General features: G+C 42.0%; 1 protein-coding gene across 2 annotated transcripts; it reads left to right on the top strand.

Annotated features, from left to right (window-relative positions):
• The first annotated feature begins 2678 nt into the window (after nucleotides 1-2678).
• On the top strand, nucleotides 2679-13666 carry TMEM30A (transmembrane protein 30A). 2 transcript variants are annotated; one of them, XM_065730924.1, is made up of 7 exons: nucleotides 2679-2962; nucleotides 5799-5915; nucleotides 6577-6684; nucleotides 7647-7734; nucleotides 8121-8264; nucleotides 9720-9926; nucleotides 12171-13666. In XM_065730924.1, exons 1-7 carry the CDS (start codon nucleotides 2699-2701, stop codon nucleotides 12362-12364), a joined length of 1122 nt encoding a protein of 373 aa, XP_065586996.1. In that variant the 5' UTR covers nucleotides 2679-2698; the 3' UTR covers nucleotides 12365-13666. The 2 variants fall into 2 exon arrangements, with proteins under 2 accessions (XP_065586996.1, XP_065586997.1); XM_065730925.1 differs by lacking the exon at nucleotides 6577-6684.
• The last annotated feature ends 3852 nt before the right edge of the window (nucleotides 13667-17518 follow it).

Here is a 17518-nt window from a genome sequence, read left to right as displayed (position 1 = left end):
ACCTGCCAAAAGCACACCTCATAAATTGCTTTGCCTTTCCACATATGAAAAAGGAACATTATAAATGTATGCTTTTAAAAGTAGTCTTTGTTCTGTATCTGTTTTTCTTATAACTGCACTCAAATCAATCTGAAGTGCACTGACTGTGTGCACGGTGACTCCACCACCTCCCTGGGCAGCCTGTTCCGATGCATTACCACTCTTTCAGAAAAGAAACTCTTGATAATATGCAACATGGACCTTCTCTGGTGCAACCTGAGGCCATTCCCTCTCATCTTATTGCTGTTACCTGGGAGAAGAGGCTGACCCCCACCTCACCACAACCTCCTTTCAAAAAGTGATTGGACAATCCCAGTTCTCTCAGCTTTCCCCATCAGACTTGTGCTCCAGACACCTCCCCAGCATAGTTGTCCTTAAATATCAAAGCATTCATGCTGATATGCTTTATTTCTCTAAAGAATGGAAGAAAGATTCCCCAAGGGCTGACAGCTCATACCCAGTGTAACCAACGTCACCTCCATCTCTGGACAGGTGATGAAACAGTTTGTTCTGGATGCCATCTCCAGGCACTTAGAAGAGAAGAAAGTTATCACGAGGAGTCAGCACGGGTTCACCAGGGGGAGGTCATGCTCGACCAACCTGGTGGCATTCTACAATGTCATTACTGGCTGGGTGGATGAGAGGAGAGCAGTGGATGTAGTCTACCTTGATTTCAGCAAGGCATTTGACACTGTCTCCCACAGCATCCTTATAAAAAAGGCGAGAAGGTGTGGGTTAGAAGAGTGGACAGTGAGGTGTGTTGAGAACTGGCTGACTGGCAGAGCTCAGGGGGTTGTGATCGGTGGCGCAGAGTTCAGTTGGAGGCCTGTACTTAGCGGTGTTTCTTGGGGATCCATTCTGGGTCCAATCTTGTTCAACATCTTCATCAATGACCTTGATGAGGGGATAGAGTCCACCCTCAGCAAGTCTGCTGATGATACAAAGCTGTGAGGAAGGGCAGACATGCCAGAAGGCTGTGCTGCCATTCAGTGAGACCTGGACATGCTGGAAAGTTGGGCATAGAGAAACCAGATGAGGTTTAACAAGAGCAAGTGTAGAGTCTTGCACCTAGGGAGGAATACCTGCATACACCAGTACAGGCTGGGAATGAGTTGCTGGAGAGGACCTCTGAGGAGAGGGACCTAGATGTCCTGGTGGACTACAGGTTGACCATGAGCCAACAGTATGCCCTGGTGGCCAAGAAGGCCAATGGGATCCTGGGGTGTGTTAAAAAGAGTGTGGCCAGCAAGTCGAGGGAGGTGATCCTCCCCCTCTACTCTGCCCTGGTGAGGCCTCACCTGGAGTACTGTGTACAGTTTTGGGCTCCCTGGTACAAAAAAGACAGGGATCTCTTTGAAAAATTCCAGCAGAGGGCTGCAAAGATGATAAAGGATGTGGGAACACCTCTCTTATGAGGAAAGGCTGAGAGACCTGGGTCTGGTCAGCCTCGAAAAAAGAAGACTCAGAGGGGATCTGATCCTTGTCTTTAAATATCTAAGGTGCAGAAGGCAAAGGGACAGGGCTGGACTCTTCTCTGCAGTGACAGCAATAGGATAAGGGAAAATGGCCACAAACTGAAGCATAGGAAGAAATGTGCATGGGAACTTCTTCACAGTGCAGTGACGGAGCACTGGCACAGGCTGCACAGAGGGTGGTGGAGTCTCCTCTGGAGACATTCAGGACCCACCCGGACGCCTACCTGTGCAACCTCGGCTAGGGAGCTGCTTTGACAGAAGGTTGGACTCGATGATCTCTGGAGGTCCCTTCCAATCCCTACAATTCTGTCATTCTGTAACCACCTGTTCACAGAAGTAGAAGACATATTTGTCTCTTGTGCCACACGATGGCACGCACTGCCTAATGAACCTTGCAGCAAAGTTCCCAGCACCCACCGAATTAGGACTGCAAAACATGGTGCCCTGAAGCATCCTGTGCGTCTCTCCATGGATGGAGGGCTGCCTTTCCACCAAGCGGCTGCATTTGGCCCTCTGTCAGTGCTTGAGATGATCTTTCAGTGATGGAAGGCAAGAAGATGCAGGGTGTCCAGGAGGTGACGGGGTGACATGGAGGGAACGAGATGCTGTTGTAATAGGGGAAGGGGATAGGCTGCCAGAAGCTCAGAGGGGCACATCAGGAATGAGATACAGCTGCAGCACAGATGCCACAATGAACGCGACTGATTTTTGAGCCCTAGATAAGTTCATAAGTTCATAAGGTTGGAAAGGACCTATAAGATCATCTAGTCCAACCATCCTCCCCCAACACCCACTTTCACACGAATGCACCAGCAGAAAAATACACGCCTTCAACCCCACGCAGGCGCTCAGAAATACAAGCGCACAGGCTTCCAACCAGCGGCAAGGAACGTGAGCATGCGCAAAATCAGTGTGGCCGATTCGGGGGGAGGGGGAGGGTGAGGGTGAGGGAGCGGGAAAAGCGCGCTATGACATTGCGCATGCGCCTTCCGCTCCGGCCAGGCGGAAGGAGATGATGAGACGCCGCTCTTCCCCTGAGCAAGCGCGGCTTCACTGCGACCGTTCCCTTTCCGCCGGGACGCGAAGGTGACGTCATCAAACGCGCGTTCTCCGCTGAGCGCAGGCGCGGCGTTCGTCGGTCACGTGGTGCGTGTGCGGGCGGGGCTGCCGGCAGTGTCGGCGTCATGGCGGTCAACTACAGCGCCAAGGAGGAGGCGGACGGGCACCCCGCGGGCGCCGGGCCGGGCGGCGGGGCCGCGGCGGGAGGCGGCGGGGCGGTGAAGACACGCAAGCCGGACAACACGGCGTTCAAGCAGCAGCGCCTGCCCGCCTGGCAACCCATCCTGACGGCGGGCACAGTGCTGCCGGCCTTCTTCATCATCGGCCTCATCTTCATCCCTATCGGCATCGGCATCTACGTCACCTCCAACAACATCCGCGAGTACGAGGTGCGCGGGGACGGGGCTTCCCATCAGCTCTGGGGCCTGGGGGGGCCGGGCCGAGTGACAGCTGTGTGGGGAGGAGGCTGGGAGATAGCCCGAGGAACCGCAGTTCCTCTCGAGGAAAGGCTGAAGTTTGGAGCGAGTTGTGCGGTGTCTGAGTGATGCGTTTGGGCTAATCGCCTGGAAGTGTGCGGGCATGCACATTCTTCATCCAAGTTTCCTTTGAGTCCAGAACTGTCAATGAAGTTTAGGTTGGTTATTAGGAAGAACTTCTCCGGAAAGGATGGCCATGCACTAGAACAGCTGCACAGGGAGCTGGCAGAGGCACTGTCCCTGGAGGAGTTCAAGAAACACGTGATTCAAGAAACAAGTGATGTGATCAAACAATTTGGGTATGCAAGTGAAAGGAGGAAGCTTGTGTGCTGTTCTTTGATTCTCGTGCTTTTCTGTAATTTGTTTTAATGCAAAAATTGTGGAGAGGGGGAGAGCGTGTGCATGCATGAGCATATATAAATGTATTAACGAGAGAGATGTGTGCAGAGCAAAGGAGGATATGTTTACAGGCAGGAAGCTCCAGATGGACTGGGGGTGTGCGCAATGCTTAAATCTTATCAGTCCTTACAGTCACGATAATAAAACATAGATGAAGTGTTTTATGGGCCGGCGTTTTGGGCTCTGGGTGCTGGGGAGGGACCAGTGGAGGATTCAGCCTGAGACATGACTACTACTGGTATGTCTAGCTCAGGTCCTTGCCTGATTCTGTCTTTTCTTAGTTACCTCCAGATGTTATTGCCAAAGAGCCAGCAATATAACTGCAGGAGACACAGCTTCTAAAAGGAAGGTGTGGTGACTAAGCTCATTTGAAACTGGAGGAGGAAGCAGAGCTGGTTATTTACACCCACCTCAGACAATAGCCTGCTCATTAGGTGTCCCTGTGTGGATAGCAGACTGCAAGCTTTGTAACTGAATATGATGGATGATTGATGCCCCTGAATACATATTTGTGTATAGTTCATATCATCCTTAGGCCTGTCCTGAAACTTGATACTGCAGCCTCTGAGAACTGCACTGTTCTTATGTGGGTGCAGGGACTGAGCAGCGAGATGTGGCCTTCCCATTGATTTCCTTTAGAAGCTCTCTTGTATTTGAATGTGGAAGATGTCCAAAATCTTAAGTGTATGAGAATTGTGGTTGTTTTGTGTGTGTGTGTGTGTGTGCTGGTTGTTTTCTATCTTTTTCTCACTGTTTCAAAATGGATCATAATGGAGGATATTCTGTGATTCTTTAGTAGCATTAATTTATAACTGTGTGAAGCCTACAAAGAGCACAGGTGGTTTGGATAATGCATACGCACAATAGCTTTGTTATTTCTGTGCTACAAAAACGAGCCAGCTGGGAAGGACATCAACAACCTGGAAAGATGTTGGGCCTGGAGATACCAGCTCCCCGTGAGTCTTTGGTTTCTTGTTGCTGTTGCTCCCCACAGCCCTGATGCTGGGTCAGGTGGATTTCTGCCTTGCTTCCATGCCTCAGTTCTTCTGTTCTCGAAGCAGTGGTTTCATTATTTATCGAGTTATAAATATACCTGTATCACTTTAGCTAAGCTGTCAGTTAAATGTAACATGTCTTCACATAGGTGAAAATTTTTAGATCTTGCAGGTCCCTGTGCTGGACCAAGCCCTGAAGGAGTGCTGAGGTGGAACTACTTCAGCATAAACTTACTACCTCATTTAGTGAGAGGCAAAACTGATGAGAGCCTTTCCCCTACCTAACAGTTCCTGAATCCAACTTGTTTCAGCTGAGACCTTCACCTGACAAGCCATCTGACAGAAGTCTGGCAGCAGAACACAGACTGCTAAAGCGCCTTTGCCAAAGAAAGAGCTGCAGCTCTTAACTGAAGAATCTATGGGGAGAAAGACCTTGAAGAAGATCCAGAGGGAAACAGTCTTCAATTGTTCCTTGAACCTTGAAACTGCTTGTTTTATTTAACCTTAATATGGATTTTAGGACAGATCATAAATTGTTCTAATTCTCAGTAACATTTGACTACAGCTGTAAATCAGAACAAACTATTTGCAGCAGTCCTTCATAAAACTGAGCAGGATTTGTAGTTCAAAGCACTTTGTTGCCATCACTTGGCATGTGTTGAGCTGATCTGAGTTTTAATTTTAAGTAGGAGGCATCTACTAAGTGTAGAAGTACTAGTTCATAGGCAGATGGAATCTTTCTCCTACATGTGGAGCTAACCTGCTGAACCCAAGGCACTTATTTCCTGCCATTTGCATCCTGAAGCTGTGCAGGAGAGAGCAACTTAAATGCAATCAGGCAACTTGGGTTGGCAAGGGCCATAGGATGAGCCGTCAAGCATTAAGTGGTCTTTGAAAAATCTTCCAGCTGATTCAGTGCCTAAATATAGGCAGTAAAGAAAGTTATCTCATGCAGAACTTTTTTCTTATTCAATATCTAGGTAGGCTTTTAAAACCTAGGCTTCTCCAGAAGGCATGTAGCAGCTCAGATGTGCTTGTTATATATTGTGTGTTTGGAAACGATGTGGTGCCTTGAGTACCTGCTCTGTGTGTTTTGGTTGGTTTTTGTTTGCTCATTTTTCCCCAGCATTAATGGCCTGCACTCCCAGTTTGTTTGAGGCTGAAACAGAATACGTAGTCAGAATCACAAAATGGTTTGGGTTAGAAGTGACTGTGAGATCATCAAACAGGGCTTTTGGAATTGAGGTGCAGTAAGGTTGCAAAATAAATGCCGCACCAATTCTCTGGTTTATTAATCAATTTTCTTTGCTTTCCTACTGTAAAATAATGTTGTTGCTGTTTTTCTTCTATTGTAGATTGATTATACAGGAACAGAGCCTTCCAGTCCCTGCAACAAATGTTTAAATGTGTCCTGGGATAGCACACCACCTTGTACTTGCACAATCAATTTCACGTTGGAACATTCATTTGAGGTATGGAACCTTGTACGTGAAGTTAAATGAGAACTGCTGACATGGTTTATTTTGTAAGTGATAGGAAAACTGCATTCCCACAGGCTTACTTTCTTTCTGTCTTAAAGGATTATTTCTAGTATTCCTATGAACTTGGATTTGATTGTCACGTATCTTTTCAGTAGCAGGGATGAGATGGTTTTTCATGCCTTTCTTTATCTGGAATTGCACAATGTTAAATGGGAAAACCATCTTTTACACATCTAGACTCACTGTGTGTGTCCTAGGTGTGTGTCATCTACTTCTCAAGTAGATGAGCTATTCCTGTACAACTTAAACTGAGTTCAGCAGGAACTGAATTCAGCAGCAGCACCAGGTGTGTACTTTCTGGCAAACTGGAGGCAAATAATGAGGCTTCTGTGCTGAATGTTGGACAAGATAAGTATTGGGATAGTACTGATGAATATCCTGCATCTGGTCTATGGCACAATGATTGTGTTTGACTTCTGGATGCCAGCTTTTGTTGGGGTAGTATTGTGTGCACTCGGTATGATGACAGTTGAGTTTTTGAGTGTCACTACTGTGTAAACACAACTTAAGAGGTTAAAATTCCAGCTTTCAGTTAACTAGTGTGGTTGCATGCTTTGTTGATCTGTTGTGTGAATTAAAACCCCTCTTGTAGAGTAACGTATTCATGTATTACGGACTTTCCAACTTCTATCAAAACCATCGTCGCTATGTGAAATCTCGAGATGACAGCCAGCTCAACGGAGACAACAGCTCATTACTTGTAGGTATTCAAGCTTCAATGTTAATAGGCAACTAACGACTGAATAAGCATCACAAGACATACTGTATAGTTTAATAATAACAGTGAAGCTGTAGAATTTTTGTATTCCAGAAAACAACAATAAGGAATGCATATTTTTTAATAGAAAATGTAAAATGCTGTAATTTCATGGCAGTTGCTTGTTCAGTGGACAGCAGTGCAGTACATCAACCACACTTCAACATCAAATAGGTTTAAACTTTTTGCTTGGAGATGATAGTACCTATGTGAATCCATTCGTTTTTCAGTACAAAATACTGTTACGTAGCACTTGGTTTGGGTACTGCAGCTAAATGCATCTGTTTCTGTAGAATCAGGTTTGATATTGAAAGTCAGCAGTATTGGGAAACATCAGTACTCTGTATTCTGCTCCAAGCACTGTGTGCAGTCAGATCCTCCTCCTCATTTTGACAAGGAGTGGAAATACATGTGGGTTCTTGCTCCTGCAAAAAGCATTCCCCCCCTTTTGCACGTACATTTGAAGAAAGCAGAGTTTCAGGAAATTACAGCTGATGGCCAACACCGGATTTCAGGGGACTTGTTTTTGGTATGATGTTTGTGTGCTTGCAACCTTATCATTTTATGCTGTGCTTAGTTACCTACTGCAGTCTGTTTTCTGTGGCACTGGTGCATACTGGGAGTTTTGAGGGTGGAAAAAACAACTTTATTAAAAGAATACTGGAGTACTTCTTATTTCAGTTAGAATAGAGTCTTATTTTTAGAATGACCATCATGGGATTTTTAACTTTATTCATGTTTTTGTCTAGTTTATATTCCTGCTTGTAAAGAAAAAAAAATCAATCACATTGATTAGCAATGAATGCTGAAGTGTTTGTAACTCGTGAAAAGATTTTGTAGTACGTGTAAGGTGTGCATGGAAGTAGCACAGTCTGATCTGCTTTTTTTGTCTTTCTAACTGTCAGAATCCAAGTAAGGAATGTGAGCCTTACCGCACAAACGAAGATAAACCCATTGCTCCCTGTGGGGCTATTGCCAACAGTATGTTTAATGGTATGGTAACACTGCTCAGTTTGGATGTTCTGTGATGTTGTGTATGCTTTGTGCTGTTGTTTATTCTGGGTATTGATCTCTTTCAGACTAGCACACCTCAATTGTTTGGATTGCTCAGAGTAAAATACCATTTTTAATAGGTATCACAGTGAATTTAATCTGATAGCACATGAGGGATTGAAGCATCTGTTGTGAGTGGCTGTTCTGGCTATGGAGTGTAGCCATAACAAGCATTGCTATCTATTGTGTGTGGATTCTAACAGAACAGATTTTGATGGTGGAGGTTTGTTTTGTTTTTCCTGGAGATAATAGTTTTACTGCCTATGAGGGTCATTCATCTAATAAAAGTCACTCTATCTAGTTTTCCAATTTGATTTTCTCCATAGATACGTTGGAATTATACCATATTGAAAATGACACAAGGACTGCTATTACTTTGATTAAAAAAGGCATTGCATGGTGGACAGATAAAAATGTAAAGTTCAGGAACCCTACAGGAGATGGAAATAATTTAACTGCACTCTTTCAAGGTAAGAAATACATGACATTTTAAGAACAGATTTCAAACACATTGATTCCTGTGGATTTTACCTCCACGACAGCACTGTAGTGAACATACTAATTAAAAAGATTGTTCTTTGAAGAAGTCCAAACTAAGGAGTACTCTGCTATCTGGAAAAGTTGTCTGTTAACAATGGATGCTGCGAACTTAATGTGGAAATATTTTTGTTTTTTCTAATTTCACTGTAGTCAATTAAGATGTGAAAATAGGACTTGGACTTGTTTCCTGTTTAATCTTTCTGAAGTTTCATGAAAGCTCTTTCTGCCAGTTGATTGGCATCAGATTACTTTTGCTTTGGCAGCTAGTCCAGTTTAAGATGCTTAAATGATATTTCAATTACTTGTTGCAATTTGGGATTTTGAAATATTGCATTTTGATTTTTTAAATTATTATTTTTACTTTTTATGCCTTAAATACTGAGAAAATCCTATTAAGTGCAGTGCTGTAATGCATGGTTTTAACTTGAGAAGAAATCCTATGGTTATTTAACCAAACTCTTCACGTGTAATTTTCATTTAAATGTTTCTACTGGCAGATCTTGCAATGCTTTTTAAAATTTGATTCTTTGTGATCAAATTGACTGATTTCTTTCACTTGTAAGGTTAAGGGTAGTTAAATACAGTCTAAGTCAATGTTTCTTTGACTGGCTAAGTCTAAAAGCAGTTTTCCTTCTGGGCTTTAGGGCCTGTGTGTATATGTAAGATTAAAATAGCTTCAGGTTTTGCCTGATGTGTATTTCTTGCTTAGTCACAGCTGAGTGACCTTAGCAAAATGATGTTACCCTTGGAAAGGTAGATACAATAACTGAATACAGTGTAGAATTGTATTTCCAGTAGTTAGCAAAAGCATTACTGTGACAGCATCTAAAGTACTGTATTTTATTAATGATTTTATTTGCTTGTGGTCCAGAAAGTAGTAGATCAGAAGAGCTATCATAACTATCATAATAATGGAGAATTATCTCATGAAAGTAGAATAATATTTTGATAAGGCTTCCCATCTATATAAATGTATAGAGCATACAAACTTGTTTAAGCCAATAGACAGTGCTGTCATGAGAATAAATGGATATACACTGCTGTTTAAACAGGAAACTCTGCAGGAGATGGAGCAGTGGATAGATTGCTTAGAGAGGTTTCTAAGTCTCCCTCTTCAGATACCTTCAAAAGCCGCCTGGATGTGGTCCTGAGCACAGTGCTCTGGGGTATCCTTGCTTGGGCAGGGGTCCCAGAAGTCCCTTCCAGTCACAGCTGTTCTAAGAAAACAAAAAGTTCCCAAACAGTTCAGTAATCTTGCTGTAATAATATGCCAGTGTGGCTCTTTATACTACTTAGGATTTAATGTGTGTTTTTTATGATACTAGAATAATTTTGGCGATCCAGTGTGTTTGAAATGGTTGACTGCTGTTTTTGTTTAATTTTAGGTACAACAAAACCAGTGAACTGGCCCAAACCAGTGTACATGCTGGACTCTGAGCCTGACAACAATGGCTTTATCAACGAAGACTTTATCGTGTGGATGCGTACTGCTGCTCTACCAACATTTCGCAAGCTGTATCGTCTCATTGAAAGGAAGAGTAACCTACAGCCTACCTTACAGGCTGGAAAATATTCGTTGGATATCACATACAGTATCCTTTGAAAAACCCTTAAAAACTCGGTGGAGCATTGGCTGGATTATGTGGGTATACTTTTGTTGAAGTTTAAATCAAACAAGATTTATAATTTGTGTCTTTTACTTACAATTCATAGAATTAACTTGTGCTCTGTTAAGAGCGTGGCATTCAGTTCCATAGCTTCCTAAAGGGAAGTGACTGGGTCACTTTGACTTCAGGATGGTCACCTGAAATGTGCAGTTGTCTGAACTAGTTAGACTACCTTTTGGAGAGAGTTAGTCTATAGACAAGTGTAGGATTTTTCTGTTTCGTTTCATTTTTAACTGAAATTATATCACAGTGCCTGACCAGGAGGGTGGAGGCAGCTGGATCTTCAGATACAATCCAATAGAGGAGTAATTTGTAAATTTTTAGTCTTATTACTAGTTTTTTTCACTTAGAGTTAGGCTTATATTCTCTAATGTAAGTACAGCTTTAATCATAATTTTCTTAAACTACTGTGTAGTTCACCTAGAACTGTGTTATATATTTAACAAGGATGAAAAGATTCTGTGGATTTTTTTGTTGCTCTTCCTGTTTTCAGAGACCACAAAGTAGGGTGGAGGGGCAAAAAATCCCCACACATCACTCTTCTAAAGAGTCCTTTAGAGAAAATGTGATAATTCTGAAAGAGTGGTCAGGCACTGGAATGGCCTGCCTAGGGAGGTGGTTGAGGCACCATCCCTAGCGCTGTTCAAGAAGCGTTTAGATGAGGTGCTAAAGGACTTAATTTAGTAGTTGGGTAGAGATAGTGATAGGAGGATGGTTGGACTAGATGATCTTATAGGTCCTTTCCAACCTTATGAACTTATGAACTTATAAGATTTCAGTGTAGAGTTTGCCTGACAAGCACATTTTGAAGGACACTAGTGTCTTCTCATTATGCTTGAGCACTCAGAGGGGTATGGTCAGTCTCACTCACCCCTAGTCTCAAACAACTTGTTCATGTATGTGGGTTCCTGCAGTCCCTGCTGGCTGCATTGAGGGATTGAGGCTAAAATGTCTGGGTGAGCATTTTTATGTGATAATTTTGAGTAGATACAAATGTGAACAGCGTGTATTTTTGTATTGACAGGAAGATGCATAGGCACAGTACAGGTGATGCTTTGCTTGAGCTGATAAGTCTTTTTGAAACCTGTTACATGGCCTAAGTCACAGGTACTATTTTTTTTCCAGATTATAAAATGCCGTATGGGCTTACTTCATTTACACTCAGGCAGGTAACATGGTCAAATGCAGTACACATTTTACTCTTCAGCATATGTGCTGCTAATTCTTCACTTTTCTGTGAAGTGCTTTGACACTGAAAGTTATTGAATACTACGGGGAGAGATTTCTCAGGGGTGCAGAAATTTAACATTCATTCAGGAGTTGGGACCTCCTTTGCCTCTTCCTGTGGCTCTGTGTACTGTTGTCAGATTGCTCTATTTGTAGGCGTGCTCCACAGCAACCTGCTCTTGCTGTGTGATTGCTCGTATCTGTGCATAAAGTTAAATTATATAATGAGAGGGAACTTGGATGGCTTGGATGCTGAAAAGAAATTGGGAGAAAAATGTGACAAAGGAAAATGGAAGATATGGTAGCTTAGAAATTTGAGTTTACGTTCTCAACCTGTACTCTTCAGGGCATAATGACAGTATGTAACCTAAGGCAGATAGAATCCAGAGGTGAAAATTAAGCCAGAGCTGTGGATCAGGTGGGCATCTGCCATTCCTTTTTGGGCAGACAAAAGACGAGGTAAAACACTAGCTGTGTAGGAGACTGAAGGAGGCAGGTTGTCATAGTTACTGAATTCTTAAAACTTGAAAGCTCCTAAAGATCATTTAAATAGCTCTTATGGTATTTTTCTTCCCTGTAAAACAGCAGGGAGTGCATGTAAAATAGAATCAACATAGAACCACTAAGAGAACTAAAATATACTCAATTAATAGGTGTATTTCCTTGAAGTTGCTTTCAAAAACCCAGAAAACTATGCGTTTCCTTTTCACTTAAGAAGAGGGTAACATCTGTGGCATTTTTCCTGGGGTAGTTGATGGTGCCTAGGTTAATCTTTGCTTAAAAGAACAGCTAAATTTTCAGGTTTTGCACTTTAAATATTCAAAGAAAGATGTTTGTTTTGGGAGCCTGAGTCAGATCCAACATGTTAATGTTCCTGACAAAGTTAGATTTGGGAATGCGCTTCTTGTTTCTTGTTTTCCTATATTCCTTGTTTTCTCTCAGATTATCCTGTACACAGTTTTGATGGGCGAAAAAGAATGATCCTAAGCACTATCTCATGGATGGGAGGCAAAAACCCCTTTCTGGGAATTGCGTACATCACTGTTGGGTCCATATGCTTCTTCTTAGGAGTTGTATTGCTGATCATCCATCACAAATACGGAAATAGAAACACTAGTGCAGACATTCCCAATTAATCTCCTATTCTGAAAGCAACCGTACTGCATGTGCATCAAGGCCAGTCCAGAATGGACCCAGATGTTGGAAGATAAATCTCTGTTAATGTCACTTTCTGAGGCTGTGCGTATAATTTTATCTAAAGACCTCCTTTCCCCTTGCTGTGGATTAACTCTCAAAATGACGGGTATACAATTAGCTGTATTGATTGTATCTCTGCATATGTCAGAAACTGTTTTCTGATATCTGCCTGTAGCTGGGCAGGCCCTTTGATGCATGTTGCTCTGGTTCCCTTGATGCATCTGCTGCTTGTCATGTGCTGTGTAATGTCAGTATGATTCAGTACATACAGACTGTGGAGAAGACCATTGTAAGACACTGTGTAAATTGTTAACTTAGCAGAATTCGAGTGTCAGTGCTGTTGAAAGGAAAAGTCTTAAGTGTTTTTTCAATTTACCATTTTGTGTGCATGGACTCTACATTTCTGGCTCAGATTTTAATATATTTATATTATCAGTTACGTGTTTTTTCCTGTGTCCTACCCACCTTTGTTATGTTAGATTCTTCAAGTGCTGTGCAAATTGCTGCACCTGAAATTCCTTTTAATAACTGCAACAGATGTGCCTGGCCAGTAAAACAGCATTCTATATAGACATCGGAAAACCTATTTGTTAATTATCTGTGTGAGTTCCTCTTAATTTTTGTTCTAAACTGGGAGATGTTTGTTGCAGGTAGAACCTGCTGTTTTGTCATTTTCTTTGCTTTAAGTTATATCCAACAGTAGTTTTCCTGATGTGCTTGCTGGTTTTGCTTTTTGAAGAGTATCTCTAAGCAGTAAACAAGATGAACCTAAAATGTCTTTTCCGGTCACAAATTAGAGTGGATTCCTTTCACTAAATGATTCTTGAAACATGTATTCTGAGCTGAGCAGGCTTTGTTGTGAAGGAAAGCTCATATTCTGTTCCCTTACTTGGAGTGGATGCTGCAATAAATTTTTGTGGTGTTGAGATACTGAGCTATAGAAGTTCAAAAGGTGAGATGACAGGAATCTTTGTTATTCCAATGCAGGTGAAGTTTGCAGTGAAACCTAATTGAAATATTGCTGTTAGAAGTGATGTGAGGATTAGAGTCTTGAACTACAGAAGGCTTCACTTCTAGGTTAATTTGAAGCTAGCTAATCTGTAAAATACTATTTTGACTTTTTTTTTTCTTAGATGATGCACAGAAATTGTAATGTATATAGTGGAGATTACTTTATATGCATCTAGCTTGATAAAATTACCAAGTGTATTAAAAAGACCTAATAAATTCTGCAAACCATTTATTAAGAGATTCCACTTTGTTCTTCAACATGCATTTATTTTCAGCTGGATGAAAAGACGTTCTCATTAAGAATGAATGCATTTTAAGCAAGTTTTATTTCTCAATTAGAAAAGAAGTCAATATAACATCTATAACCAGCTTTATACAACACTGTATTAATTTATCACATAAATGCAAGATTTCACTCAATTACTTGTGTAATCTTGTTCAGCTAGCAGTTTTAAGTGTGTATTATCTGCAAACACTGTACAATGAAGCTGTGTTTCCATGGTGCTGGCTTTCTATAGAAGCGTATAATTTGCTTACATAGTACAGTGTGGCAGCACAGGGCTTTTAAATGTTCTAGAAGACTTGATTTTCTTTTTTTTTTTTTTTGCAGTGTTGTATCTGTTGCTGGAACTATAGGGTAAGGATATAATTGTATATTGCAAGGTTGAAAAATTGCACAAAATGTTAAGCTGGCATTCCTCTGTAGAATAGTTTAGTCCAAAACAAATTAAGCATGTAAGGGGATGTTTCCCATTTATGCTTATTAAAATATTTTGATTTTTAAACTATTTGTCACTTGAAATGTAAATGTTTTGCTTCGTTCATGACCCTCCCCTCCATCTTTTTCTGAGTAGAGAATGCTGTTCTTTTGGGCTATGTTCAAAATGGAAAACAATATTTTTCTATTTCTACCTTGAAATGGTTTTCACTGCTCTTTCCTTTTCCTGTTGAACACAGCTGTCAGCACTGTTTGGATCTTCTTAATGAAGTACACCAGGATAAGAATTGCTGTCTGTTTGGTTCTTGCCATAAATAAAGTGTTTTTCCGAAAGCCTGTAGGACTGAATACTTGTCACACAATATGTATGTATGCCTGAGGAGCTCATAATATTAGCTCAAACTTGCTGTCTCTTGTTTTACTCTTCTTCATTTGCCTTGGGGATGTGTAGATAACTACTGAGATCCTTGGATTTCATATTTCCTGGAAGTTGCCATCATGTCACGTGTTGAAGATGAAGCAATGGTGATCCTGACTGACAATTGTCATGGCAGTGTCCCTGTCCCAGTGCTCAGTGCCCCCATGTTAAATCTGGACCTGCCCACTGCTGATCTCATTCTTCAGTGAGATCCGGCCTTCACAATTGCTAGAGTTCAGAACTCTCCTTTCCAAGTTGCCAGCCAGGCACTTTCCGAATCCCACCCTGCTGAAGCAGTGCCCAAAGTGTGAGATTACAGGCTTCTTGGAAGTGGGCTGTGTTAAGAGAGCCTACTTGTGAATTAATCTTTCCTGGAGAAAGTAATGTAGGAAACTAGGATGTGCCTCTGTCTTATGCAGAAGCTTTTAAAATAAAATCCTTTGCATGTGCTCATCTTCCAGTCTTGTTCAAATCTACATAGCTGTAGCAAAGCCGAGGGCCCCTTAGGTGCTTTTAAATTGCTTTGGGCTATGTGGGGAGCTGTTGGTTGTGCTTAGCTGAGTCAGAGGGAAGAGTTATCACCTTAAAATGTGAAGAGTGCTTTGTAGCCTTTGCCTTTCAAGGTCACATTGGTAGTGAAACTGCATTCCCAGCAGCCTGGTTTTGCTTTAATTACGAGTGTTAAACCTTGAAGAACACAAGCCTTGTCTTACAGAAATCTCCTTGGGAAGAAAGGCTGTGATACTCTAATGTCAGGTAACATCTGCTTGAGTCTGCCAAGTAGCACAAGGAAAGCTCAGGTGTTTGCCCTGGGTTCATTGCAGGTGTTAATTACTGTCCTTTCTCAAATGCTCTTCTCACGCTGGGGCAACATCAGTGTTACTCGTCACACAGATGTCTGAATTTCAGCTGAAGTGCCTGAGAGGAAAAAATGTGATGAAACCTAACACAGAATATACATTGAATTAATTTAAAAATAATGTAAAATATACTGATTGGAAAGCAGCTGCTCAAGAAGGACAAGTCATAACCTTGGAGTACTATGGACATGCTGAAAATTTTTCTGTCTTTTCTATCTGTAGTTCCTATGCCATGTAGAGTTTGGGTCTTGCCTGAAAATCTGATTTGACCTTGGTTGTATGTGAGACCAGTATCTTTTGTATTTATTTTGTTAATTCTCTGCAACAGAACTATCTAGTTAGGAAGAAGACAACACTGCAAAAGCCTTCAGCAGTGTTCAACAATAATAACAAATACATATCAAGCTACTGTCATGAGGGACTGTACTGACCTAGTTACAATGAGTTACTCAAAAATAAATAAATAAATAAAACCCATTTTGAGTACCTGTGTCTGTGTTGAGCAGCCTGCCAAAAGAGAAGTCTCTCTTGGTGGGGGGAGGAAGTGAATCGCCATGCTGCTTTTATTGCAACTCTCTTTTTAGCAATGTGGTCAGTTTGTGGACTCCTAAGGTAGAAGACCCATTTGCATTTCTTCCTCAGATTAGCAGAGACATTTTGATGTAACAACACCACGCACCGTAGCTCATAGAATATCATCTAATCAGCATGGTACCTCCTGTGCCTTAAATGGGAGCACGTGACAGTTTTGATTTAGACTGTGACTATTAGTCTGATAAGAATTCATATCCTTATATAACCTGAGTCGCAAATAAGAAACTTCCTCTGCTCAGCCAACGCTTGAGTTATAGTAATACTGTCTACCACTTGAGTTAATGCCGATTTCTGCTGTTTGAAATAATTGTTCTCATTTTATGTTGGAAATAAAGTAAGCAGAAATAAAGGCATGTCTTAGTAATTAATGAAGCTGAAGTTTTTTTTTCCTTAAAGAAACTGATTTGAAGGAAAGTGGGATGGGTCTTCTTCTTCCTAATCCCTGATTTCAGATAAATATGACCTCAAAGAATTGAACTTTATACTAGAGTCATGTGCAAGACTAACTGGTGGTGCTTGGATTTCACAAAATAAAATGGTGAGATGTTTTAAGTAATGTTAGAGGGACAAGAAAATAATTCATCATCATCATCTCATTAATTCTGTTAGGAAAATATATGAGATGTGATATTCTTGGAAGAAATGGAAATGTTCATAAGTTCATAAGTTCATAAGGTTGGAAAGGACCTATAAGATCATCTAGTCCAACCATCCTCCTATCACTATCTCTACCCAACTACTAAATCAAATCCCTTAGCACCTCATCTAAACGCTTCTTGAACAGCGCTAGGGATGGTGCCTCAACCACCTCCCTAGGCAGGCCATTCCAGTGCCTGACCACTCTTTCAGAAAAGAAATGCTTCCTCAGGTCTAATCTAAATCTTCCCCAGCGCAACTTGTGGCCATTCCCTCTCGTCCTGTCGTTATTTATCAGGGAGAAGAGGCCCACCCCCTCCTCACCACAACCCCCCTTCAGGAAGTGGTAGAGTGCAATAAGGTCCCCTCTGAGCCTCCTCTTCTCCAGACTAAACAATCCCAGCTCCCTCAGCCGCTCCTCATAAGACTTGTGCTCCAGACCCCTCACCAGTTTTGTTGCCCTTCTCTGAACACACTCCAGGGCCTCAATGTCCTTCTTGTAGTGAGGGGCCCAAAACTGAACACAGTACTCGAGGTGCGGCCGTACCAGAGCTGAGTACAGGGGGATGATCACCTCCCTGCTCCTGCTGGCTACACTATTTCTAATACAGGCCAGGATGCCGTTGGCCTTCTTGGCCACCTGGGCACACTGCCGGCTCATGTTGAGCCGAGCATCAACCAACACCCCCAGGTCCTTTTCCTCTCTACATTCTTCAAGCCATTCTGCCCCAAGCCTATAGCATTGCATGGGGTTATTGTGGCCAAAGTGCAGGACCCGGCACTTGGTCTTATTGAACCTCATCCCATTGAGCTCAGCCCAGCTGTTCAGCCTATCCAAATCCCTCTGAAGGGCCTC

The sequence above is a fragment of the Cyrtonyx montezumae genome, unplaced genomic scaffold (assembly GCF_038088225.1).
Source record: "Cyrtonyx montezumae isolate F1298 unplaced genomic scaffold, pur_monq_1.0 scaffold_13, whole genome shotgun sequence".
In the NCBI taxonomy this organism is placed as follows: domain Eukaryota; kingdom Metazoa; phylum Chordata; class Aves; order Galliformes; family Odontophoridae; genus Cyrtonyx; species Cyrtonyx montezumae.
The sequence above is the reverse complement of the archived record's forward strand: the minus strand, read 5'-3'. Positions and strand labels throughout refer to the sequence as shown.